We start from the raw sequence: 27,659 nt of genomic DNA on the forward strand, positions 1-27,659 counted from the left end.
TTACAAGTAAGATTTGACAGAAATTGAGTTTTTTTCTGCTGGTTGTTTGGGTACGTTAAAGCGACCTACGTGTCGTTGTCATTTGTACTGACTAGACATGTGATGCGATTTGGGAAAACCTGTCGGATGTCGCGCTGGGACGGGAAAGACCAAAGTAAACCACATAACAAGAAGAATGAAGAAGTATTAATGCACATTTCCCACCAGTCCTGTGTAAACTATGGCATGCAAAGTTTTTTTATACAATGTTTTCGTGAGTTGACTGAGCTCCTATGGGATCAGAATCCCGCCATATGTATTGCGGGCATATTTAAAAATATAATAAGCATAAATCAAAAAATTTAAACCATGAATCAGAACTTTAAACATATTTTAAATGATATTGGACAAAATTAATTTATAAAGACAAAGTTGTTCAAATCGCAACCCAAATAATGTTCTCCTTGGTTGTTTCACTCATTTTCGAGTTCTTTGATATTTACTGCTAATATTTAAACTTTTTCTACGCATACGTTATTTTTTCCCTCGCTTGTTTTTCCACGTTCTGCGCTTGCGTTTCCAAATACTGCAGTTCGAGTTTCATGGTTATTAGGGCGGGCTTTTGTGTCACCATTGGTCCACTAGTTCTAGATTGACAGCTCCTCCTCTAGCCAATCAGTCGAAGATGCTGTTGACGTCACTTCATACGCGACTCGCGGCATATCCCTGGAGGTGGACTATAACCGTCATCTGCAAATCCCGGACAAGGTCCACAGGTAATTGAACATAATAATATCATTACTGAGTGTCAGATACACTTCTGTTATGAATATGCTCTGCCCGGTTTACCAAGTAATTTGATGTCCGATTCCACCATATAGTCCGATAAATTAACCTACATGTGTCCCGTTAGCTGGGTTTAGTCAGCGGTGCTATAGTTTACAGTTACTTTATTAATTTATTTAATATTATTGGCTGTGTATTTAGAAATGAATACTGTATTGTTGTAAATGTGATGATGTTGCTAGCTCGTGACAATGATAATGAATCTTAACTCATTTAGACGAGCACATGATGCTGCGTCTTTTCTCACAGTAGTGCATTAAATCAGTAATAAGTGCTAATTGAACGTAGTGTTACCGGGGAACTTTTCTGGGTGAAGGTAACATTATTTGACTACTGTTGAGACATTCTGGCTGCTAACCTATATCAGTAATAAACGTTATCCAGCGTAACTGCCATTTAAAAGTTATTTCAATGGTTTCATAATTAGTCCCATTTTAATTTACGTTGCAGTCATTGTTTAAAGTTCAAATAAGAGACAGACAAGCGCGTGCGTTTCAGTAGCTGTTTTTACTAGCCAACACTTGTTACGACTAAAACACATTTAAAAGTGTGAGAATCTGGATTTCGTCCTGTCCTCTACAAATATTGCATCTGTGTTCAATGCAAAATTCATATATCATATGTATTCATTTATATTCATTCACATTAGTATTAGCTTCTATTCACATAATATGTGCCTTACTTTCCTGTTGTTTAACCTCGTTGAAAGTTGTATCATATCTTATGCTGTCATATGCTGATATAAGTATCTGTTGGTCTCCATCTCAAGGTTCTTAATGATGTCAAGGGACAATTGTTTTGATACTGTAATATTGAGTACTTATATTGAATACGTATTTGTGATATCATATCTGATTGTTCGCAGGAGGAATAAGAATGTCTGGTGATTTTCCATGACAAATGCTACCTCCTGTTTCAAGCATATAAATATTAGTCCTTACTACAATAAATTTTGGACTCTGATTGAACTAGACTCCTGTGTTTGTGTCAAACTTTGTCTCCAGGATCCTGAAACTCTGTGTGTTCCGTCGACTAGACTCTTCAACCGTAGAATAATATTTAGACAAGGGGACATAAGAATTTTACATTCTTACAAAAAGATATTTATTATTAGTTTTGCTTTGTATGATTCATGTCACTTGATTTTCTCTAGGAAAGCAGTTGTTCCCATGCAACATTTTGAGTTGCATCAGTGCTAGGCCACTTGCATCAAGACATCCACTTTACGGTTTGCTGGGTATGTTAATGCAATGTCGGTCGTGGAGGGCCACAGTCCTGCAGAGTTTATCTACAACTTGGTTTAACAAACCTGTTTTGAAGTTTCTAGTATGTTTTGTGAGACCTTGATTGGCTGTTCAGGTGTGTTTGATTAGAGTTGAAGCTAAACTTTGCAGGACACAGGCTAAACTGACTTTGGACACCCCTGTGTTAATGGAAAGGATCTCTGCAAGAGACAACACAGTCAGTTAAATTTCTTTACCAGCATTGTCTGTTTTGAAAACGTTAGTTATTTTTCCAGCACGATGTTGACTACGTCCTCAGCCACGTTTCTCCTGAAATTAGTGCAAGAGTTTGTTCCACAGCTTTGGTAAAACGGAAGATCATAAGCTACTTAATTATATTTCCTTCAAGAAACATGGAGATGGACTTTGCATTGTATACTGCATCTAAAAAGACTCGAAGGCTATCCAAGATATGACTTTCCTCATCAGAACAGCATGAATGGCTCCATATAATACAAGTGCATGACCATCAATTTAAGATTGTCAATAACTCATTTCAACATTTATTGAGTGGAGTTGATCAGTGAATCTATACATTTCAGTAAAAACAAGCTGCTAACTAAAACTTGAACTCAGATCAATGTTGTTGTGTCATGACAAACAGTTTCAGAAAGCTAACAGACAAAGTTGAAACTTTTTTACAAACATTGATTGATTAAACTTGTACGCATAACTTGAATGGACAAATGTGAACTTTTGAACCACAAATAAAGACAATTCTGTTGCAGCTTTAATACTTTTTCTCATTTTATTATTGTCTTTAGTATATTGTACTAAAGTACTCTATTTAACCAGTCTCATTACGTTCCTGTAGTGATGTTTGCTTTTTTAATCACCTATATAATGGTGTTAAATGACATAAAAATAACACAAATTACATTAATAATAGTCTGATGCTTTAAGATTCAAGTTGCAACGGACTGCGTCACAAAATTGAACTAAGTAAATATCTCTGAAATGTAAGATTGGTTGTCATGAACTGAGCCATATCATGATAACGTACACTCCATCCACATGAAGGACTGTTACTAGTGTTTTTGCTCCTCCAATGAGTCCTCAAGCGCTGTCTTACTCCAAAAGGTCCTAGGATAAAAAAATATACAAGTTGAAGTTTGCATTGTTCTGTGCATTTTTAATCATCACATGGACACCTGGATTCAAAGCTGATTGGGTTAAGATTCTGCTTTAAACAATGGCCATCTTTTTTACACACTTTGTCTATTAAGAAAGACCGTTTTAAATGTTTAAATTGTTTCTTATGTACACACTAGTGTAATCTCATGCTCTCTGACATAATACCTTTCATTGGAGCAAAATTCACAAAACTTACAAAACACATCTGTTCCCCGGTAACACTACGTTCAATTAGCACTTATTACTGATTTAATGCACTACTGTGAGATAAGACACTGAATCATGTGCTCGTCTAAATGAGTTAAGATTCATTATCATTGTCACGAGCTAGCAACATCATCACATTTACAACACTACAGTATTTATTTCTAAATACACAGCCAACAATATTAAATAACTTAATAAAGTAACTGTAAACTATAGCACCGCTGACTAAACCCAGCTAACGGGACACATGTAGGTTAATTTATCGGACTATATGGTGGAATCGGACATCAAATTACTTGGTAAACCTGGCAGAGTATATTCATAACAGAAGTGTATCTGACACTCAGTAATGATATTATTATGTTCAATTACCTGTGGACCTTGTCCGGGATTTGCAGATGACGGTTATAGTCCACCTCCAGGGATATGCCGCGAGTCGCGTATGAAGTGACGTCAACACCATCTTCGACTGATTGGCTAGAGGAGGAGCTGTCAATCTAGAACTAGTGGACCAATGGTGACGCAAAAGCCCGCCCTAATAACCATGAAACTCGAACTGCAGTATTTGGAAAAGCGAGCGCAGAACGTGGAAAAACAAGCGAATAATAACAAAAATATCAAAGAATGAGTAAAACAACCAAGGGAAACGTCATTTTACATGCGATTTGTACTGGAGTTTGTCTTCATGTATACATTTTGTGCAATATAATTTAAAATGCGTTTAAAGTTATGAATCGCGGTTTTGATTTACGCTTATTACATTTTTTAATATGCCCGCAATACTTATGGCGGGATTCCGATCCCATAAGCTCCCCATCTACAGGACCAGGAGTTATTCCCGCTCCGCTGCTCACGTGAGCCGGACCGCGATCGCAAAACATACAAGTAGTCCAGACACTGTTCACACGATAAACAACGTAAAACTTGCTCCACTGCTTAAATTTTTTTTGTAATGTTTCCTTGTGTAGTGATAATAGCAGAGCTCTCGTTCTTTAAATGTGCGCTGCACCATTTTCCTTATTTTCATGTTATTCCAACGGTTTTGTACAGTATTTTTATAGACTTCAACACTAAGAAATGATTTTTTTTAACTAAATTGTTATTAGAGTAAGAATCTTAGCAATGCAAAGTGTTTTTTACTTGTGATACTGGACTGTTGCGCTTTTATTTTCATAACTGAACTTTAAACACGTTTTTCTCCAAATTCCTTTCCTGAAAATCATAGCGCTTCAGACGACCTCAGGCATAACTTTATGTAACGGGTATTTAACCCGTCCTGTAGGGGAGAATTTATTAGTGCTGCCACGGAAGACTGAGTAACGAAAAGATCTTAGTCCCCGCTTTCAGTGCTTTTAATCTCGTTACACACTAAATGTATGTATGTTGTGTTCTACTCTACTTGGATGTACAGACCAATGGGGTAGGCTTCAGCTTAAGTAATGTCACAGGCTTCCTGAAGTAAAAGTAAAATGTGTGAGGCAGTCTAATACACCCCTCCCTCCACTGGCCTAATAAAGTAGCCGAGACGCCCCTCCTTGACAGCCTAAAACAAAAAGCTACGATGAAGTAAGTATGCAAATGAAACAATATTTATTCTCCAGGTCTTTCCTTCTGTACTGAACTCAAGTGTTAAATTCAGGGTTAATAATCACAAAATAAGACAAAGTAAAAGGTATGGTCTATTTGTTTTCTTTTACACTCACTTCAACTTAATCCTTCTCAATGTAAAGGCTCTAACCTTTTTACCTGTACAGAGATAAACGCAATGAAATAAGACTGAAATTATTTCAAAATAAAATAAGAAAAACACTTTTGTTAACACCACTTATGCTGAGTTTTCAGTTTTCAAATGGTCAACTTCAAATAATCAGGCAATCACAACAACATCAATATACACAATGAAATTTCCCCTTTATGTGCTCACTCACTTCACTTTAGTTTCTGCGATTCAACTGAACTCTCACAGTTCAACGTTCCTCGAATCAAAAATATATAAAATAAAAAAAATTAGGAATAGATTGAAAACCTCAGTTGAGTTGTCCTGACGTAGCGTGCGTTGAAATCATCTTGAAGTTTCGCAGCAATATCACTCAGTCAATGAAAATTTCCCAACAAAAATGTGTAAATCAACAGTGAGTCAAAAGAGAATGAATCAAACTGAGATGAATCAAAAATTAAATGAACCAACAGGGATGTATTAAACTGGTATACAGCACTTGAGATGTCGAACTGAGATGTCGTTGGATGGCAGGGTAACACAAAATAGTCTTAAACTCAAATTTTCCAAAAAATTATGTTCCGCTCCAACTGCAAGCTGAAATTCGTACCGCACGTGCGATGACACTCAAATGCGCGTGACTAGTCGTCTCGAAACACTAGTTGGTACGAGTGCTCCTCAATCAAGGTAGAAGTCCAAAACTTTAACCAAAATGTGAAAAAATCTCTTCAATCATCTCGAATCAAACTAAACGTGTACTGTAAATGCACTCACAGTTCTCGTAGCCTTCACAAAGCATTACTGCGTCACTCCAGAAGTCGAAGGCAATGCGACTCACGGATCAAACTCACAAAAAAAAAACTACGAAACGTGGAACACAGCTTCCCAAAAGAAAAATATGCACTTAATGTCGTCCTTTATTCGACCAAGCCCCGATTAACTTTCACTTAAGTTACTTTATTCGTACAACACCCACTTTTTCTGTCAGCCTCTTTTCACCGCGCTCTTCTACCTCTTTTTTTTACGCACCCACTTAACTCCCAAAACCAATCCGCCCGTCAAAATAAAAGTTCCCCGAAAGAATTAATTTTTTAGATAATATATATATTTACCCGTTACATTTAGTTACATACAAAATATATAAATCTGCACCATGTGTTGGGTTTTCCCAGATCCAATCACATATGAACATAAACATTAAAAGATTAAATATATAAATGAAAATAAATAACAACGGCTTTATTGGGCATTTGGTTGTATTAAAATACAACAAGTTCCTGGACGCAAGTACAGCGTGATGACGTCCAAACATACTTATTACCAAATAAAGCCACATTGTAAAAAAGTGTAGCCAGGTTGTAATTTTTGCCTATATGGACATTTAAAACAAAGTGAACTGGTAAAACCAGTTAAATGTTAAATGGGTTAAATTCGATGCGGTCGAAAATTTGGGTGCACCTAACTTTTGTGCTGGTGCACCTAAGAAAAAAAGGGCAACCAGGGCAACCAGTGTAAAAAGTTAGTCTAGAGCCCTGACCCTCGCTGTCTGATATGTTCAGTGAAATCCTGCAAGAAAGTGCCTCAAACAAGAAGTAGGTTATTCTATTCTTAGGCTACTATATATGTGACTATTATATTAAAATATAGTGTTTAAATATTTATCATCCACTTTCCACATCTGCAATTCTTGGTGCATTTGTTGTTGTTAAAGTTCTACAGTTAACATATAGGCTATGGGAGTCTTTGTTTTGATAAACTATTATGTTGAAGGCCTACAGAGAAAATATTGTTGAATCTCTTTCACCCCACTGACGGACACTGAAGTAACAAGACTTCTCTCGAGCTACCCCACCACCTGTCCCCTTGACCCGATACCCTCCGATCTCCTTCAGGCCATATCCCACACACTCACACCTGCACTCACATACATCGTCAACACCTCCCTGCTCACCGGTACTTTTCCATCCACATTAAAACAGTCCCAGGTCACGCCCCTACTGAAGAAACCCACATTGGACCCCTATACTCCCGACAGTTACAGACCTGTCTCTCTCCTCCCATTCATTGCAAAAACACTTGAAAGGGCAGCATTCAACCATGTGTCTTCCTACTTATCCAAGAACAAACTACTGGATAACAAGCAGTCTGGCTTCAAAACAAACCACTCCACTGAGACTGCACTGCTATCGGTCACAGAAGCACTGCGGCTAGCCAAGGCGTTTTCTAATTCATCAGTCCCGATTCTGCTTGACTTATCTGCAGCGTTTGACACTGTCAATCACCAGATACCGCTAGCAACCTTGTCATCACTAGGAATCTCAGGCTCCCCTCTCCGCTTGTTCAAATCTTACCTCTCCAACAGATCCTTCAAGGTGTCATGGAGGGGCTCGCTGTCCACTGCTCACCACTTGATCACTGGGGTCCCTCAGGGATCGGTGCTTGGACCGCTGCTTTTTTCCATCTACACGACATCCTTGGGACCCATCATACAGGCACTTGGCTTCTCGTATCACTGTTATGCTGACGACACCCAGATATACATCTCGTTTCACCCAGACGATGCCACTGTAGCAGCTTGCATTACAGCTTGCCTCAAGGACATCTCAGCTTGGATGAAAGGGCATCACCTCCAGTTGACAGAGTTACCAAGAGTTGGAGTTAGCCAAGACAGAATTACTTGTGTTCCCGGCACACCCTATGGTGCAACACGATCTCAACATCCATCTTGGCAATACTACAATCACTCCTTCAAAAACAGCCAGGAACCTCGGAGTCATATTTGATGAACAGCTGTCCTTCAATGATCACATTGCAAAGACAACACGGTCATGCTGATATGCCTTATTCAACATTAGAAAGGTGAGACCCTATCTCACTGACCATGCGGCACAACTCCTTGTCCAAGCCCTGGTAATCTCAAGGTTGGACTACTGCAATGCTCTCCTTGCTGGTCTTCCTGCAAAGGCTATCAAACCACTCCAGCTGGTTCAGAACTCAGCAGCACGCCTCGTCTTCCAACAGCTCAAAAGGGCTCATGTGACAACCCTTTTCATCTCACTCCACTGGCTACCGGTCGAAGCCCGTATCGGATTCAAGTAACTAATGCTTGCCTACAGGACTTTCACTGGATCTGCATCGGCTTACTTTCACATCCTCCTGCAACCCTACACCACATCAAGATCCCTGCGTTCAGCAAACCAGCGACGTCTTGTATTGACTTCTCATAAGGACAGTAAATTGCATTCCCGCTCATTCTGCTTCACAACTTCTTCCTGGTGGAACATTCTTCCTAATTCTGTCCGGTCAACCACATCTCTCACAACATTCAAAAAACTACTCAAAACCAATCTCTTCTGTGAATACCTGACCGACAAATGAAAAAAAAACACTCTCTAACCCTTTTTCTCAACAGGTAGTGGTCCAGCTTTTGTTGAAACTAGTAACTTTGTATTGGCACCTAATGTATTATGGCTCCTGTTTGACATATTGCTTGTTGCTCCCTAACTCCTTGTAAATCGCTTTGGATTAAAGCATCTGCTAAATGACTAAATGTAAATGTAAATCTCATTTGTGCCATTTTACAAGTCTAATATATGCATGAACACACCAAAGATAACAAGAAATTGTGTCATATTATTTTAGTTATCAAATGTTTGACAATCACAATACACTTATAATGTAAGGTTTTGTGTTTGTGTTTTTATGACTTTCCTTCATCTCAAATACTCCCCAACCAACCCATGAACATGAATATAGCAGATGATGAACTAAGAAACAGTACATGTGTGACTATCAGAGAGATGATCTTACGTCAGTGTCTCCAGTTTACAGTGAGGATTCTCCAGTACAGTAGAGATCAGCTTCACTCCTGAATCTCCTACATTATTATAACACAGATCCAGATGTCTCAGGTGTGAGGGGTTTAATCTCAGAGCTGAAGTCAGAGCATCACAACCTTCATCTGTGATCTTACACTTTCTCAACCTGTAGAGAACAATAACACACACTTCAGTCTCTCACTTCAGACACACAGATGTTTGTGTTGAGAGACACATTTAATTATAAAGAATAAAACTAAAAATGTAAATTAAGATTCAATTTTTGCTAAAAAAAACTATAAAACAAACTTTGGAATAATTTAAGTAAAAAAATCTTAAGTATTGACAGTCTAAAACAAGTTTCTCACAGTAGTGTAAGTAATACAGTCCAGTAGATTATCATTAATGTAAAGAGGGTTCTGGGGGTTATATATAAATATATAAGTGTCATTGTTTTCTTGTAAGTCATGTTTGTAAAAACGTTTTTAATGTCTTTATTGAACTCTTGTTTAATCTAATCTCTGTCTGAGAAAATGTCTGATAGTGTTTGATGAACTTGATATTTGATGATAGAAAATTAAGTTTCTACACAGAGTGAGGATCAGTGTCATTTCACTTAAAGCTTCATCACTTAAAGCAAACTTCATCCTCGTGTCTTTTCATTTCATCCTTCTGTTGAATCCTAAAGCCTGATACAGACTGTGTGATTTCAGTCCTCTTATAAGATCATGACAGATCACACTGTGTGACATGGATCTTATAAACTTCAGGAGCACATGTATGATGATGACACCTACTGAATCATAGACTACAACACAAGGTTATAAACAAACACAAGATCAATCACACTTTGGCAGTCGTGCTTTTCATGTGTGTTAACAAAAGAAGAAGAGATCAATATGAGAGAGGAGTCATGACTGTGTGCTTCTCTTCTCTACTCTCTCAACTGTCATAAGCTGTATTTTAAAGGGGTCATTTCATGAATAACAGACTTTTTTCCATGTTTAAATGCTAAAATCGGGTCTCTAGTGCATCTGCCAACTCAGAAAACGTGAAAAAAGAAAAATCATTAACTGTTTGTATGTGAGTCTCTCTCTGCAAGCCTTTGAAAAAACAAGCGCTTCAGAAATCGCGCTCTTACTGACGTAAATAGTCGTTGGCTGCACAGAACAATGTTCCCAGACTCAAGGGAGACAAGAGAGCGATGGATTTTATTTAGTTTTCAATGGAAATCATCCACACTGAACGAGTCAAAGCTTCAAATAGAGACATTGTAAGTACAGGTATTTTTTAAGTAAAACCCCAGGACCTGCGGTGACTTAAAAGTAGATAAAATGTCACTGTGAACATTTCTCCGTTCACTATTAGAAAGCAATGTGTGTGGCTTGTAAACATGCGACAGGATTGTTCTGTGTAACATTAATTTGATTTAGAGAAATATCTTTGAGTTTTTCTTGAGTATCTTCACTTCAGAAAACTGTGTGATTGGTTTGTAAACACATGACGTGGTTCTCTCTCCCAACAGGGACCGGAGGGGCTTCCAGAATGGCCACAGGGGGAAACAGGTGTGCTTATCAAAGACAATGTGTTTGGTGTTTAAAGACGAGAACTTGTTTCTCGTTCTCTTTATGTGACCATACTTTAATGTATTGTCGCTGGAAGCACAGGCTCACTGCACAGTTTCTGCTGAAAAGGGGGCGGAGACTAGCAGCTCTCTTGCATTTAAAGAGACACACACACCAAAACAGCGCGTTTCTCCTGACATGCAAAAGTGGGAATGTACATTTACATTTAGCAGACGCTTTTATCCAAAGCGACTTACAGTGCACTTATTACAGGGACAATCCCCCTGGAGCAACATGGAGTAAAGTGTCTTGCTCAAGGACACACTGGTGGTGGCTGCTGGGATCGAACCAGCAACCTTTTGATTTACCAGTTCAGTGGTTTAACCCACTAGACCACCATCTCACTTAACGCATGGTATATTAAAAGCTAAAACTTCACAAACACTCTCTGGGGACACCAGAGACTTATTTAACATCTAGTGAAACCATTAGAACAGCCTCTCCTTTAATAAATCATAAAAAAGTCAAATACACAATAAATCTGTTATTATTTACTTATTTATCTTTTCTGTTAATAGTGAAATAGTGAGTGAACGTGAGCAGTTAAACTACATGTTAACCAGCAGTGACTGAACTGATCAAATGTGTATCAGACTGTGTGTGTTTATAGATGAGCTGTGTTCATGTTCAGATGTCCAGACAGTCATAAATGTTTGAAATGGAAAAGGCTCAAACAAGGACAGTAAGTGATGAGTTGTTGAAACACAGTTGTGTATGTACACATGTCATTGACGTGTCAGTGCGGTCTGAAGTGAATGTGCTGCTTCTTCCTGTCACTCACTGAACACAGTAATGTGCTCCTGCTCTTGTGCTTAACATTTATAAAAACTCACCACATTTATCACTACATGCTTTTATAAAAAGACACGAAATCTAGAGACAAAGTCACTAAGTTGACAACACTGACAAGACGTCCTTCAGGACTGAGATAAGAAATGTTTCTAAGATTTATTTATAATTTGAAAGAGGGTGAAATAAAATGTTTTATTAAATCTTACGTTAGTGTCTCCAGTTTACAGTGAGGATTCTCCAGTACAGTAGAGATCAGCTTCACTCCTGAATCTCCTACATTATTATCAGACAGATCCAGATGTCTCAGGTGTGAGGGGTTTGATCTCAGAGCTGAAGTCAGAGCAACACAACCTTCATCTGTGATCTTACACCTCCACAACCTGTAGAGAACAATAACACACACTTCAGTCTCTCACTTCAGCAGAATGTCATGAATGAAACACATATTACCCTGAATAACTTTCATCATCATGTTAAATCTTCACCTCATCATTAAAATGCTGTTCTCACGCTCTCACACCACAGATGTGCAGATGATCTGATGAGCTCAGAATATAAACACAACAAGTAAAGTTTCATGTTAAGTGTGTGTGAATGTCCCACATTAAACTGTTTCCTTATAATGGACTTCTATGGAGGAGAAAACACTTAACGTGACATTATTCACTTTATCTGTGGAATAACAACTCCTTCTGTTGACAGCAGCTTGTGTTTATTACAAGTAAGATTTGACAGAAATTGAGTTTTTTTCTGGTGCTTGTTTGGGTACGTTAAGTGCTTTTCACATTAAGCGTTTTACAAAGTCCCAGTAAACTGTGTGGCTTTTAAAGTTTATTAATTGGTTGTGTTTAATCTATTAAAATACAAAAAATATACTTATATATACTTAAATACATCATTTCACCTGATTTCAGTGATTTATTCTTTTGGGCAAGATCTCTCAACCATTGTTTGAAAAGTCCATGTCTGATCTGTGCTCAACATTTAAAGGGGTTCTATTGGATGGCTAAAATGAACATTATTGTTTAATTGGTGGAACAAAGTGTGTTTACGGTTTATGATAAAAAACACATTATTTTCACACACGCTGTGCATTACTGTTGCTTCTCTTTACCCCGCCTTTCTGAAACGGCTCGATTTTTAACAAAACTCATCATTGTGAAAGTGATGTGTACTCTGATTGGCCAGCTACCCGGTGTGTTGTGATTGGCCGAATATTTGGCCGATACTTTGACGCTCGTAAATATAAAACAGTTTATGCATTTGTGATCGTTGGACCAACAAAAAGCTTTTGTTTGAATAGTCTGTTACAAATTCTTTAATAATGTAAATGTACTTTCAGGCTGTGAGTGAGAAGCAGCAGACTGTGCTCACAAAGATGGATTTGCTCCACTTTTTAGAAACAGTCGTTGTGCACAACCAGGTGTTGATGTGCTGCACACACTCAGATTTTGAAGTTGTGTTGTTTTGAAACAGTGCTGTTAATAAAACTTAACCACCGATTTATAATCGTGTCCTCGTTTAAGCAGTGGTGGACAGTAACGAAGTAAATGTAATTCGTTACTGTACTTAAGTAGTTTTTTTCAATTTTGGGAGACTTTTACTTTAACTCCACTACATTTCAAAGTCAAATATCTTACTTTTTACTCGACTATATTTTCAAAATCAGTCCTTCCTTTTTATTTATAAGTCAGTTAAAACTTTGTCAGGCTTTGCCTGTCGTTTTATTTTATTTTGGGTTTATTCTTATCCAGTTTGCTGTGTTTTGTCTTTTGCCTTTGTCTCACGTCTGGTAACCCATTAAGGCTCTTAGTGCTGTTGATTTCCCTCACCTGCTCCTCATTTGTGTTCCCTCTATTTCAGCTTGTTTTGCCATTCTCTCCGTGTGGCGATGTAAATTGTTTGTATTGTGGTCTTGCTGTTTATACCTGGAGTTTACCTGTTCTTCTGTTCCTACATAGGATCGAGTCAGCCTGTGAGCCGGTTTTGGATTTTATTTTTTCCCTTACGGCTCTCTTTTGGTTCTCGTGTTCCTTTTTTGGATTCAGTTGGATTTTCACTCACGGAGTCTTTTTACTACGGAGTACCTGTGTTTCGGTTTGGATTTTCCTGCCTGTCTTCTCTCACGGAGGTTATTGCCGGCCGTGTCTACTTTGTTCTCGTCAGGAGTGCCCTGCCGACTTACTGTTGTATGGTTGACGTTGTGCAAATAAACTGGTTTTGACTTACCTGCATCTGAGTCCTTTTGCGTACCGTGACAGTACATCGCCACCAAAGATGGACTCAGCAGAAGAGGTCGATGTTCGCCGTGCCATCGCCAGCCAGGGATTGCTTTTAGGACGTCAGCAGCAGAGATTCGTGTGGGCATCTCTACTCTCTCCCAACAACTCGCTGCTATCGCTCATCACCTTGACCAGACCCAGTCTATACAAGTGGCAGCTTCAGCTAGTGCTGCACCGGTTGAGACGGACGCAGTCTCTTCCTGCCGACCGGAGCCTCGTCTCAATCCTCCAGTTCCCTACGCCGGTGAGCGCACTTCCTGTCGCTCATTTCTCTCACAATGTTCTCTGACCTTCTCCCTACAGCCCTCCTGCTTTTCCACCGAGCAGTCGAAGGTAGCATTCGTGGTCATGCAGCTGAAGGGTGTCGCCAGGGAATGGGGTACGGCGCTCTGGGACAATAAGCATGCCTGCTGTGCTTCTTTTGAGTTGTTCTCCCAGGAGCTTAGGAAGGTTTTCGACCGGTCTGCACTTAACAGCGAGGCAGCTCGGTCGTTGTCCCTCTTACAACAGGGTTGCAGGACGGTCTCTGATTACTCCATTGAGTTCCGTACATTGGCTTCATCTTGCGGCTGGAATGACAAGGCTCTTTGGGATCGGTTCTTGCACGGATTAGCGGATCGTGTGCTGGACGAGATTTATTCTCTGGAGCTTCCTCCGACGCTCGACGGGCTGATACAGCTCGCCCTTCAGGTCGATTTTCGGCTGGGACTCCGTACTCAACGACGCGGGAGGGAAACCGTGGACGGGGAGTCCTCTAGCGTGTTCAGGGATGTTGTCCAGCCCCCTTCTCTATCTCCGACCCAGGAGGAGCCTATGCAGATCAGCCGTGCCCGGCTCACCAATCAGGAACGTCGTCGACGCCGGGCCAACAATTTGTGTCTCTATTGTGGTGATCCTGAGCATTTAGTGGCTGGTTGTCCACTTATTAAGAGTCGTCCTGTCAGCTTGTCTTCTCGTGGGGTAAGCATTTGCTCTACTGTTCCCCTTTCTCACAGCCGGACTGTTCTTCCCGCAGTCATTCAGTGGAGGGGAGTTAGCCACTCTGTTATTGCCCTCATTGACTCTGGAGCGGAGGGTGATTTTATTGACATTGAGCTGGCTAAGAGGTGGAGGATTCCCGTAGTACCTCTCGCTCAGTCCATTGCGGCTGAGACGCTCTGCGGCACGCCTCTCACACACATTTCTTTGACTACTGAACCTGTTTTGCTCACCACGTCTGGAAATCACACCGAGAAGCTTCAGTTTCTCCTGATTCAATCTCCCTCCGCTCCTATCGTGTTGGGTCACGCCTGGCTGACTAAACAGAACCCTCTTATTGACTGGAGAAAGAATGTTGTTTGTGAATGGAGTGATTTTTGTGCTTCTAATTGTTTAAACACTGCTCTTTCTCCTTTGATTTCTTCTCCTCTGTTTCAGGAGGAGCCTGTAGATATCTCGGGGGTACCTAAATGTTATCATGATCTGAGAGCGGTTTTTAGTAAGTTCCGAGCGACATCTCTACCTCCACACCGCCCGTACGACTGTGCGATTGACCTTTTACCTGGCACTTCTCCACCTAAGGGTCGCCTTTACCCTCTTTCTGGTCCTGAAAGGGAGGCCATGGAAAGGTATGTGGCCGATTCCTTGTTGTCCGGCATTATTCGTCCCTCTTCCTCTCCGGCTGGGGCGGGGTTTTTCTTCGTGGAGAAGGATGGTTCCCTTCGCCCTTGCATTGATTACCGGGGGCTGAACAACATCACGGTTAAGAATTGCCATCCTTTGCCGTTGATGTCGTCAGCTTTCGGTCTCTTGCAGGGTGCTACCATCTTTACGAAGCTAGACTTACGCAATGCTTATCACCTGGTCAGGATAAGGGAGGGGGACGAGTGGAAGACCGCCTTTAACACTCTCACAGGCCACTTTGAGTATCGTGTGATGCCTTTTGGCCTGTCGAACGCTCCGGCGGTTTTCCAGAGACTCGTCAATGACGTGCTGAGGGACATGGTCGACCGGTTCGTTTTCGTCTACCTCGACGACATTTTGATTTTCTCGCAGAATGAACGGGACCATGTCCAGCACGTCCGGCGGGTCTTAAGTCGGTTACTTGAGAATCGCCTGTTCGCTAAGATGGAGAAGTGTGTGTTTCACGCACGGTCGGTTCCGTTTCTGGGTTTTATCTTGTCGCCCGAGGGTATTCGGATGGACCCCAGTAAGGTAAAAGCAGTTGCTGATTGGCCTACCCCGGTTAATCGCAAGGCGGTCCAGCGATTTCTGGGGTTTGCCAATTTTTACAGACGGTTCATCCGAGGGTTTGGTCAGGTCGCTCTTCCCTTGTCGGAGCTCACCTCCACGTTGAGGCGGTTCGTGTGGTCAGAGCGGGCTCAGACTGCGTTTGATAGACTTAAGGGTCTCTTTACGTTTGCGCCCATTCTGGTTAATCCCGACCCGTCTCGTCAGTTCATTGTGGAGGTCGATGCTTCTGAGGCGGGGGTAGGAGCGATCTTGTCCCAACGTTCTGCCCCGGACGACAAGATCCATCCCTGTGCGTTCTTCTCCCGCCGGCTCAATTCCTCGGAGCGGAATTACGATATCGGTAATAAAGAGTTGTTAGCTGTTAAGCTTGCGTTGGAGGAGTGGCATCACTGGTTGGAGGGGGCTAAGGTTCCCTTCTTGGTATGGACCGACCATAAGAACCTTGAATATATCCGTTCGGTTAAGCGTCTGAACTCTCGGCAGGCTCGCTGGGCTCTTTTTTTTTGGGCGTTTTGATTTTGTCATCGCCTACGGGCCGGGTAGTAAGAATGGTAAGCCGGACGCACTTTCGTGTCAGTTCGAGGTCGAGGCTTCTTCCTCCCTCCCGGTGTCCGTTCTTTCCCCCACTCGGGTGGTGGGTGCGGTCACTTGGAGGGTGGAATCCTTGGTTCGCGAAGCTCTTGTCAACATTACTCCCCCGGCTGGTGTTCCAGCGAATCTGTTGTTTGTTCCTCAGGCGGTCTGTACCGACGTTCTCCAGTGGGGTCATTCCTCCAAACTAGCTTGTCACCCAGGAGTTGCTCGCACCTTGTCTCTTATAAAGCAACGGTTTTGGTGGTCTTCCATGGCGCAGGACGCTCACGAGTTCGTCTCGGCATGCCCGGTCTGTGCGACTAACAAATCTTCTAATCGTCCCCCGGCGGGATTCCTGCATCCGTTACCCACCCCTTCGAGACCCTGGTCCCACATTGCCTTGGACTTCGTCACGGGACTTCCTCCGTCCTGAGGCAATTCCGTGGTCCTCACTGTGGTTCTCGAAGGTGGTACATTTTATTCCCCTCCCTAAGCTTCCGTCTGCTAGTGTAACTGCTAGCATCGTCCCTAAAGGACGTTTTCCGTATCCATGGCCTTCCCGTGGATGTGGTTTCTGACAGGGGCCCCCAGTTTGTTTCTAAGTTTTGGGCAGAGTTTTGTCGTGTTTTGGCCACTGCCAGTTTATCCTCTGGTTACCATCCACAGTCTAATGGGCAGTCCGAGCGGGCGAATCAAGATCTCGAGAGGGTCCTGCGTTGCGTTGCTTCTTCTGAGCCTTTGTTTGGAGTTCTAAGTTGACAATGGTCGAGTATGCTCACAACTCCCTTCCGGTTTCGTCTACGGGTTTGTCGCCCTTCCAGTGCTGCCTTGGTTACCAACCCCCGTTATTTCCCTCCCAAGAGGCTGACGCCTCCATTCCATCTGCTCAGGGCTTTGTTAATCGGTGCATTCGCACCTGGAGGATTGCTAGACGGGCTCTCATTCTCGCTCGTAGACGCTACCAAACATCAGCTAATCGCCGTCGCTCCAAGGCGCCCTCTTACGTGTGCGGTCAAAGGGTTTGGTTGTCTACATCTGACCTTCCCCTTCATGTCCCCGCATGTAAGCTGGGTCCCAAGTTTATCGGCCCTTTCCCTATCACTAAGATTGTTAATCCTGTGTCAGTTCGCCTCAAGTTGCCTCCCTCTCTTAAGCGTGTTCACCCTACATTTCATGTGGCCAAGATCAAGCATGTTGTTCGTTCCCCCCTTCAGCCCTCGACCTCTGCTCCTCCGCCTCCTAGACTCATCGAGGGGTCGCCGACATATACGGTGCGTTGACTTCTCGATGTGAGACGGCGGGGTAGAGGACACCAATACCTGGTAGACTGGGAGGGTTACGGTCCGGAGGAGAGATGCTGGACATTTTGGACCGTTCTCTCATTGATCAGTTCCTTCGCTCTCGTGGGTAGGTTTTGGATGCCATGAGGCATCTTTGGGGAGGAGGTTCTGTCAGGCTTTGCCTGTCATTTTATTTTATTTTGGGTTTATTCTTATCCAGTTTGCTGTGTTTTGTCTTTTGCCTTTGTCTCACGTCTGGTAACCCATTAAGGCTCTTAGTGCTGTTGATTTCCCTCACCTGCTCCTCATTTGTGTTCCCTCTATTTCAGCTCGTTTTGCCATTCTCTCCGTGTGGCGATGTAAATTGTTTGTACCGTGGTCTTTCTGTTTATACCTGGAGTTTACCTGTTCTTCTGTTCCTACATAGGATCGAGACAGCCTGTGAGCCGGTTTTGGATTTTATTTTTTCCCTTACGGCTCTCTTTTGGTTCTCGTGTTCCTTTTTTTGGATTCAGTTGGATTTTCACTCACGGAGTCTTCTTACTACGGAGTACCTGTGTTTCGGTTTGGATTTTCCTGCCTGTCTTCTCTCACGGAGGTATTGCCGGCCGTGTCTACTTTGTTCTCGTCAGGAGTGCCCTGCCGACTTACTGTTATATGGTTGACGTTGTGCAAATAAACTGGTTTTGACTTACCTGCATCTGAGTCCTTTTGCGTACCGTGACAAACTTAACTGGTAAAACGAGCCACCAATCACAGTACATCGCGCGCTTTATTTTAAATTTATTTTGTTTTGCCCCTGTTGTCGCCTTGGTCACGTTATCTACTTAGCGCGAAAATACGATTAAACACATCAGATTCAGTGCAACTGTCTGCAACAACATAACATTTTGACTGCCAATGTCTTTAGTGAAATCATGGAAGTGAACTGCAGAATCTAACTTGCCACAAAACCCATGGCCTTATTTACGCATTTTTTTTTTTGAAATCGTTGAAAAGAAGAACGAGTCTTTCATTTTTAAGTGCCTTCTCTGCCTGCCTCGGTCCTGTACAACTCTTCATACAAGAATTCTCCTTCCAATCTAAGGAAAAACATAGAGGTAAGCCATTTTAATTTCACTCATTTAAAAAAAAAAGATATAAATCTAACAGTAGCTTGCAGAACACATTCTGGTTCAAATATAGACTGTTACGCTACCATGAACATTGTACACGTCGTCAGCTAAGTAAACTTGTTAACTAGTGTTTCACCTTATTTCATATTTGAATTTGAAACTTTTCAAGCTGAGTGCTCTGATATTGTGAAATGGGAATCAATCGAATTGAACATTTTATGTTGGAATTTAAATTAATTCTATTTTGACTAGGCTGCACCGATTCAATTCACATTTATTTGTATTAGCGTTTTTCACAATACATATAGTTTCAAAACAGCTTGAATTTGTCTACATAAATATTTTGAGTGATCTGTTATCAGAGGTGACTGTCTAAGTTATCTAAATGTACAGTTTTAAGATAATACAAATCATGCTGTTATAGCTAACATCATGTATTAATTTAAAGAAGGAAACAATGAGCTAATTAAAGTAATTATTACAAGTTAGGAACACAATGATTATATTATAAAAAATTTTGCATTGGTGCATGTAAGATGCTAAAACAGTTGACTGGTGGAGTGGAGTGTTCCTTATTAACAGGTATTGCTATTTTCAAAAGCTTCCAAAGACTGATCTAACTAAGCCTATGCTGAAAATAATATACTCTGTATATACTCTGTATTTCTTATGACATGCTAAAAGAAAGCACATAAAATATATTTTATTATTTTATTTATTTATTTTATTTAATCAAAATAATAGTACTTGGATACTTGAGTACATTTGAAGGCAAATACTTTTGTACTTTTACTCAAGTGAAAGTTTAAAGGCAGCACTTCTACTTTTACTTGAGTAATATTTTTCCTTGGGTATCTCTACTTTTACTCACGTACATGGTTTGTGTACTTCGTCCACCACTGCCTTTAAGAGACCCAACTAAGTAGTTTTTCTTTAGTAATTAAACACATGACGTAGCAAAAACACTACAGCGTGAACACACACACCTTCTTTCTGTGTGTAAACATTTTGGCTGTTTTTCTTCAACGCTTCTCACAAACTGACATACACATGTGGGAGTGTGTTTAAAAGAGGCGTTTTAGGAAGGTTTGGATGAGCCTCCGCTTTTAAATTAAACATCTGTTTTGGTTTGAGATTTTCATTTGTGCCATTTTAATTGTGTAATATAAGCATGAACACACCAAAGGTACAGGAAAACAAGAAACTGCATCATATGATTTTAGTTATCAAATGTTTTTTGTAACGCAGTCGCTGTACTATGGGGTCAGAATTGTTTCATTATTCTGTATAAATAAACTACGATTCGCAAATAAATATAGACAATTTCACAAACATTTTGTAAATCCACATATGCGCAAAAAGCGAACCATAAATACATGTTAGACGTTCCACAAAAATAAATAGAATTCACAAATAAATACAATGAGATTTGCAAATAAAAAATATTTACAAATGTATTTTAATTATATTTATTTGTAGATCGCCTTCTTCACATTTGTGGATCGCTTTCTGCACATTTGTGAATCGCTTTCTGTGCATTTGTGGATCAGTGCTCGCATTTGTGGATCAGTGCACACATGTGTGGATCAGTGCGCGCATTTGTGGATCAGTGCGCGCATTTGTGGATTGCTCTCTGTGCATTTGTGGATTTTGAAACATTTCTAACGTCAATTCGTGCGCACAGTCCACAAATAGGGGGACTGTGTATTATACTACTACAGTATTTCTATGTGGGGAATTGGGGACAGACTTGTCCCACATGATAATCTTGCAATATAGTCTACTTACGCTGCTGCAACTAAAGACTACGCTTGCTATTGTTAATGTATATAGCAGGTATCATATAGTTTTGTCATGGCAAAGAGTAAGACAGTAAACAGAACAGTGTAGCGATAGCAGCAGAGATCATTCAGGAATGAGATAAACCGAGATGACTGTAGAAATTACGTTTTATTTTGAATTATGAATGACATAGAAATTCACAATGCTAATGATTCCCCTCACGTTAATACTGTCATCGTTATACTGGTAGTACACCGACAGTTGGAATTTATGCAAAACATCGGAATTTAGCCCTTTTGTACATAAACACAATAAAAAGTCTGGCTGGATGACCAAATCAGTCACGACTCCCTAGTCACCGGGATTTTCTACTCCAGTCATTGGACGCTGTTATCAAGTCATACACGTTTAAATACAGCATATATGTAACAATACGGACAATGTATATGAACACAAGCGATCATTACATAGTATAAAGAAGAGGCCATTATCATTTCTTAATATAACACACATTTTAGACCGCCACAAGTCGCCATGTTACCTCCCTGAATCTTAGTGCATAGCAAAACGTGATTGGCTGAAGTTAGAACGTGGCCTATTGGACAACAAAAGCGGACGTTAACCGATTGGCTTACGTAGATAGTGGGCGGAGTCCCCCTATTTGTGGATTGTGCGCACGAGTTGACGTTAGAAATGTTTCAAAATCCACAAATGCACAGAGAGCAATCCACAAATGTGTGCACTGATCCACAAATGTGCGCACTGATCCACAAATGCGCGCACTGATCCACAAATGCGCGCACTGATCCACAAATGCGCGCACTGATCCACAAATGCACAGAAAGCGATTCACAAATGCGCAGAAAGCGATCCCCAAATGTGAAGAAGGCGATCTACAAATAAATATAATTAAAATACATTTGTAAATATTTTTTATTTGCAAATCTCATTGTATTTATATGTGAATTCTATTTATTTTTGTGGAACGTCTAACATGTGTTTATGGTTCGCTTTTTGCGCATATGTGGATTTATAAAATGTTTGTGAAATTGTCTATATTTATTTGCGAATCGTAGTTTATTTATACAGAATAATGAAACAATTCTGACCCCATACTGTACCGGTCTGTCGTGGTGAAGAAGGAGCTGAGCCGCATGGCGAAGCTCTCGATTTATCGGTCAATTTACGTTCCCACTCTCACCTATGGTCATGAGCTGTGGGTCATGATCGAAAGGACAAGATCCCGGATACAGGCGGCCGAAATGAGCTTTCTCCGCAGGGTGGCAGGGCGATCCCTTAGAGATAGGGTGAGAAGCTCGGTCACTCGGGAGGAGCTCAGAGTAGATCCGCTGCTCCTCCACATCGAGAGGAGCCAGCTGAGGTGACTCGGGCATCTTTTCCGGATGCCCCCTGGACACCTTCACGGGAAGGTGTTCCGGGCATGTCCCACCGGGAGAAGACCCCGGGGAAGACCTAGGAGAGGGGTTTTCAACCGTGGTCCGTGGCCCCCTGGTGGTCCGCGGCGGCATTGCATGTGGTCCGTGACATGCATTCCAGCCTACCTAATTTCACTATTAAAATCACTTTTTTTCCATAAGTTATTTTTCCAAACATTTCCAGAATATTTGCGCATTGGTGTGAATACTAAATTTAATGAAAATATTTAAAATAATTTGAGTTTGAGTTGAGATTCAAACTGACACAGGATGGCTTGCTTTGCACCTATCAGGTCTATCTTATGCTATGCTTACGTTGTGTTTTGCTTCCCCAACGTCATATACGTACATACCAGTGTTGTCAGGGTCGCGGTTTTCCGCACAATTGGGCTGTTTTGAGAATGCAGTTGCGGGAAAAATTATGGAGCCGCGGGTTGCGAGTTTTTGGGTTACTTTCATAATGTACTGCGGCCGCCAGAATGTTTATTTATATTCTAAGGAATAATGATAATTGTCAAGTTCCTTTGCTTTTGCAAAGTTATAGTGTGCAAAACTCCCCACTTGACAGGGCAGCTAATTTTCAGGAAGACTTTACAGGATTCCACTCATCACACTTTTGCTTTCTTTTCTTTATTTAGAAGATTGATGCAATATGAATATCCAGGTGAAAAACCTTTAAACATGAATAAATACCATTTTAAACAATGAAACAAAAATAAATACATTCTATGAAACACATGAGTATTAAATTCTCAATACCCAGAAATAATTTAAATATGGCACACATCTGCAATACTTTCACAGTATGGAATTTGGCTCAACCTCGTGATTTACTATGCAATAACTTAGCAGCTTTTAAGACACATCTAAATACATAACATTTGCATTTCAATCAGCTCACATGATTTTAAAAGACATTAGATTTAACTGCATTTACCTACAATGACTTGCAACCAATGGACAACAACAATAATGCCCAGTTACATCCAAGAATAGAAAGGAGCTCACCGGCTGCGTCTTCCTTGAAAGCTTTGTTTTGCTCCAACAGTCTTAGGTTTTCAGTCTAAACGTCCAGATCTCCTTCACCTCTCATGCTGCTTGCTCCCACTACTGCTTTGTAGAGAGTTTGTGTGTGCGTGACTCCAACCCCAAAATGATTAGTAAATCACCTTCACCTGGTGCACTCAGCCTAGTGTATCAAGGCTGGAGGGGCGTGGCCCACAGTTCAGCTCAACACCTCCCACTCGATCTTCCCACGGAAACCGTTGGGAAGATCGCAAACCATGGTGCACTTGTAGTCAAAATTTCTCTCCCAAGTCTCTTGCCTGCTCTTCAATTGGCAGCAGGACAACCAGTCGCCGGACGTCCCGGTGAAGTATTGTGGACCGAAGGATGCTGGAGACAAAGTGCTTGGGTGCTGATCCTACCGGCCTCACTTCAGGGATACAGGAGCTTGGAACAATCCTGACATTAACATCCCGTACAATGGCCCTGGAGTCGATGTTGACACTGACAACTCTTCCAAGCTTGAACTGTCCCCTCAATGCATTCTGATCACACAGCCAAACAATGTCTCCAACAGCAACATTCCTTTGTACAGTGTGCCACTTACTTCTTACAAACAGATTAGGACCAGCAAGCTGGCTCCATGACCTCCAGAACTTGTTGACCTGGTGCTGCATTTCCTGGAGTCTCTTATAGGGATATCTAGTGAAGTCAAATGTCTTCCAGTCACTACTTGAAGATGCTCGCCCCAAAAGAAGTGCATTGGGTGTAATGTACTGCACGCTTTCTTCAAGACTCTGCACCCTGGCATCGATAGGACGCTCATTGGCGAGATTAGCAGCAAGCTGGAGGGTTGTCTGAAGCTCACTGTAGCTAAGGCAGGACTCTCTCCCCAAACTTTGGAATGCCTTCTTCAAGATGCGAACAGCTGCTTCCGCAGCACCATTTCGATGTGGCGAATCAGCTGGTTCGATTTTCCACTGCCAGTCGGTCCCATTTTGAGCTGAAGCCTCTTCCACAGCAGACCTGTCCAGGCCATTTAAAAACGCATACAACTCGTCCAGAACAGGTTTGGCACCGACAAAATTGGTCCCAGGATCAGACCAAATCTTCTTAGGATGCCCTCGAAATGCTGTAAATCTCTGATAAGCCATCAGGAAACTTTCAGTCGACATAGTATTGGCCAATTCTGTGTGGATAGCTCTACTGGCCATACAGCAGAATACGACTCCCCAAACCTTCATTGTGACCCTCTTCCTCACGTCGTCTTTGACTTGATAAGGTCCAAACAGGTCCACCGCTGTGAACTCAAAGGGGGCTGCCGGTCTAGTTCTTTCTTGAGGCAGATTTCCCATCACTTGTTGACACGTCCTGGCCCTGGCTTTCTTACAGATCACACAGCGGTCTATAACCTTTTGAGCAACTCTTCTTCCTTTGACGATCCACGCTTTCTTTCTCACCTTCAGAAGAGTTGCAGCGACTCCCTCGTGACCCTTACTGTGAGCCTCACGAACCAAAAGCGTTGAGATCCAAGCACTGTAAGGTAAGAGGGGAACACCAACTTTGTCTTCTTTAAAGGCCTGGACCCTACCACCACAAACCAGCAGTCCAGTTTCTTCCTCTCTATAGACTACCAGCCGGTCTGTAGTGGTGGTGGGAAAAGTCACACACTCTTGTGCAGCAAGGAAAAGGTCTCTTAGCGCATCTTGGCGTTCTGTTATAGTGATGACTCCGCTCAATGAAACTGCCTCCCACTTTGGAGTTCCCAAGGTCCTATTATGGGCTGCAAACCTCTTTGCTGCCCTCCAGACCCATGCAACAGTCTTGACCAGGCGAACCAGATTGCTGAATCGTCCTTCATTCACCAGACTTCGGACAGCTGCACCTGCAGGTGGCCTTCGATGCTCTTGATCTGGCGGCTCTTTCTTTGTCTGAGCTCTCGTAAGCGCAGCAACGAATGATTTCTTCTGCATCTTACCAATGCTCTCTCTGGCAATTGCAGAAACATCCTTTGCAGACTTGATTGGCCACTCATCTGCTGGTAGACACAGGAACTTTGGCCCCTGCTGCCACGCTGACTCTTTGTCCAAGTCTTTCGGACCAGCCCCTCGAGTGATGATGTCGGCAATGTTCAGGGGTCCAGGGATCCACCACCAGTCTTCAAGTCGTGTGCTGCCTTGGATCTCTCCAATTCTATTGGCGAAGAAAGTCTGGAAACCATAACTCTCGCGCTGGATTGCACCAAGAACTGTTTGACTGTCAACAAAGTGGTACCACTGCTTGACTTGGATACGGCCCTGTTTCTCAAAGAACTTCTTTAAGCGGGTAGCGAAGACTGCTCCACAAAGTTCTGCCTTCACTGCTTCCCCCTTGTGGTCTAGGGGTGTCAATTTTGCTTTGGACTCCACCAATCTCACCGTTGAATCATGGTCACTGGTCCACAGCAGGTATAAGACAGCTCCATAAGCATGTTCACTGCCATCAGAGAAGGTAATGGCATCAGGTACGGTAGAAGCACCCATAGGGGTCAAGGCCCTAGGAAACTTGACCTTGCTTAGCTGAACGTATTCCTCGAAGAGGCTGATGGCATCTTCTCTGAGCTTGTCTGACAGCGCAAGATCCCATGTGTCTTTGGTGGTGCTACCTTTAGGTTTGGCCTCTTGGAATGCTCTTCGAACCAAGATGGCCCCTTTCTGCTTTGCAGGCGTCATCAGGCCAATTGGGTCATACAGCCCAGAGACTTGACTGAGCAACTCCCGCCGCGTTAGTGGGTCTGGCGTCTGGTCTCTCACTTGCTCCAGAACAAGATTTTTTCCAATTCTCATATTTCTCTTTCTTTTCGAGAAGTTTATCCCAACCATGATGTGAAGCTTGTCATCCTTCACTGTGTAGCCAAGGCCTAGAGCTTTATTGTCCTCATCTTTGAGCTGGTTTGGCAGGACCACCATCTTTGTAATTGACTCCTGTCGCAGTCTTCCAGCCGACTCCTCCCTCCTTTGGCCAGAGAAAACCCACGGCTTTAACTCGAAACCCCCTTCTTTCAGAATCTGTTCCACATTTTCTGTAATGATTTTGAGCTTGTCCAATTTGTCATGGGAGGTCAGGAGGTCATCGACATAGCTGTCTTCTTGCAGTACTCGACGCTCTTCCTCAAGATGGCTAAACTGTGGAAGATTAGCTGTCTCTCTCATGGCGAGTTGAGCAATACAGCCTGCTGGTTTGTCTCCAATGTTGACTCTCGTTACTGCGTATTCGCCCAGCTCCTCTTCTTCTGAGTCACGCCATAGAAACCTATGCAAATGTACTTCTCGGTCTTCAAGCCATACTGAATTGTACATTTTCTTAATGTCTCCCAAAGCAGCAAAGGCTCCACTCCGGAACCTCAGAAGTACAGCACGGATTGGATTCAGGACATCTGGGCCTTTTAGCAGGAGATCATTAAGACTCAAACCTCTGAACTTCTGACTGCTATTCCAGACAAGTCTTACAGGAGTCGTGACTGAGTGTGGATTGGGTGCAATGAGATGGCTGATGTACCATACTGGTCCAATCCACGAATGTAGGGCATCCTTAGACATCTTCATTGCGGCTCGCCGGTTAACCATATCGTGAACTTGAGCAGCATAGGCGGCCTTCCATTCTGGTTCCTTCGCCAGCTGCCTCTCTGTCCTCAGGAAGGTGGCTTCGACTGCATTCCTGTTGCTCGGCAACACAGCTGGATCCTCCACCCAGGGGTAACTGGCATGCCAGTGTGGGCTCTCACTGTGATCGTCAGAAGTTGCATATGTAAGACCACTCCTCACCACCTCCAACTCTCTTTCTTCAGAAAGCGTCATTTCTTTGCCACCTGGCTGACAGTTTCCACAGCGACAGCCTCCGCATTTCGGGACACAGCCGGCACCAATACTGTCCCATTTCCACCACTCGAGGAAGTTGGAGGCAGTGGGTGCTGAACTGGAATGCTGACATTGAGTGATTATCGGGGTAGGTTGAATTTGTGGAGAATGGATAGGGACCACACAGGTATGTTCTTCATATTTCACCGCAGCGGTCCTCATTGACCTTGCAAAATGCGTTCTAGACATATGGGCTGATACTGCAACCTCTTCAAACAGCTCAGGGTGTGTGCCAGCAACAGTCTTTCCCAGTGGTCCATCCCACAGCACAAGGTCCCCCACTGTTCGGATTTTCTGGGGAGCCAGCTGACCTTCCTTGTGACTTACAAGGAGGTGGATCTCTCTTGGTCTCACCAGTTCACTGAGCGGAATGTCAGGGAAGAACTCTTGCAGTTTCTCAGCTGCCACATGCCTATGGACATCTGCGATGCTGTCTAGCCCGTAGCAAATCAACTGGTGAGACCTGAAGGTACCTCTTGAGGTGCCAACGCGGATCTTTAAGAGATAACGCCTTGTTTTGACGAAGACTTTCATTCCTCCTACACCATGGACCACGAGTGTGATTCTTTCACTTCTTAGATTAAGTCGACCTGCTGCCTCGTGGGTGATGTAATTGGTGTCTGAAGCTAGGTCAATCAAGGTACCAATCCTTTGTCC

General features: G+C 42.4%; 1 protein-coding gene across 1 annotated transcript in view; it reads right to left on the reverse strand.

Moving 5' to 3' along the window:
- The window catches only part of LOC130429240 (NACHT, LRR and PYD domains-containing protein 12-like), a 124,733-nt gene that overhangs the window by 77,711 nt on the left and 19,363 nt on the right, over window positions 1-27,659 (reverse strand). Inside the window, exon 12 of the mRNA XM_056757695.1 lies at window positions 8,977-9,150. Coding sequence (XP_056613673.1) covers window positions 8,977-9,150 — 174 coding nt within the window. The remainder of the gene's footprint in view (window positions 1-8,976; window positions 9,151-27,659) is intronic.

Source organism: Triplophysa dalaica, chromosome 9 (assembly GCF_015846415.1).
Source record: "Triplophysa dalaica isolate WHDGS20190420 chromosome 9, ASM1584641v1, whole genome shotgun sequence".
NCBI classification, from domain to species: domain Eukaryota; kingdom Metazoa; phylum Chordata; class Actinopteri; order Cypriniformes; family Nemacheilidae; genus Triplophysa; species Triplophysa dalaica.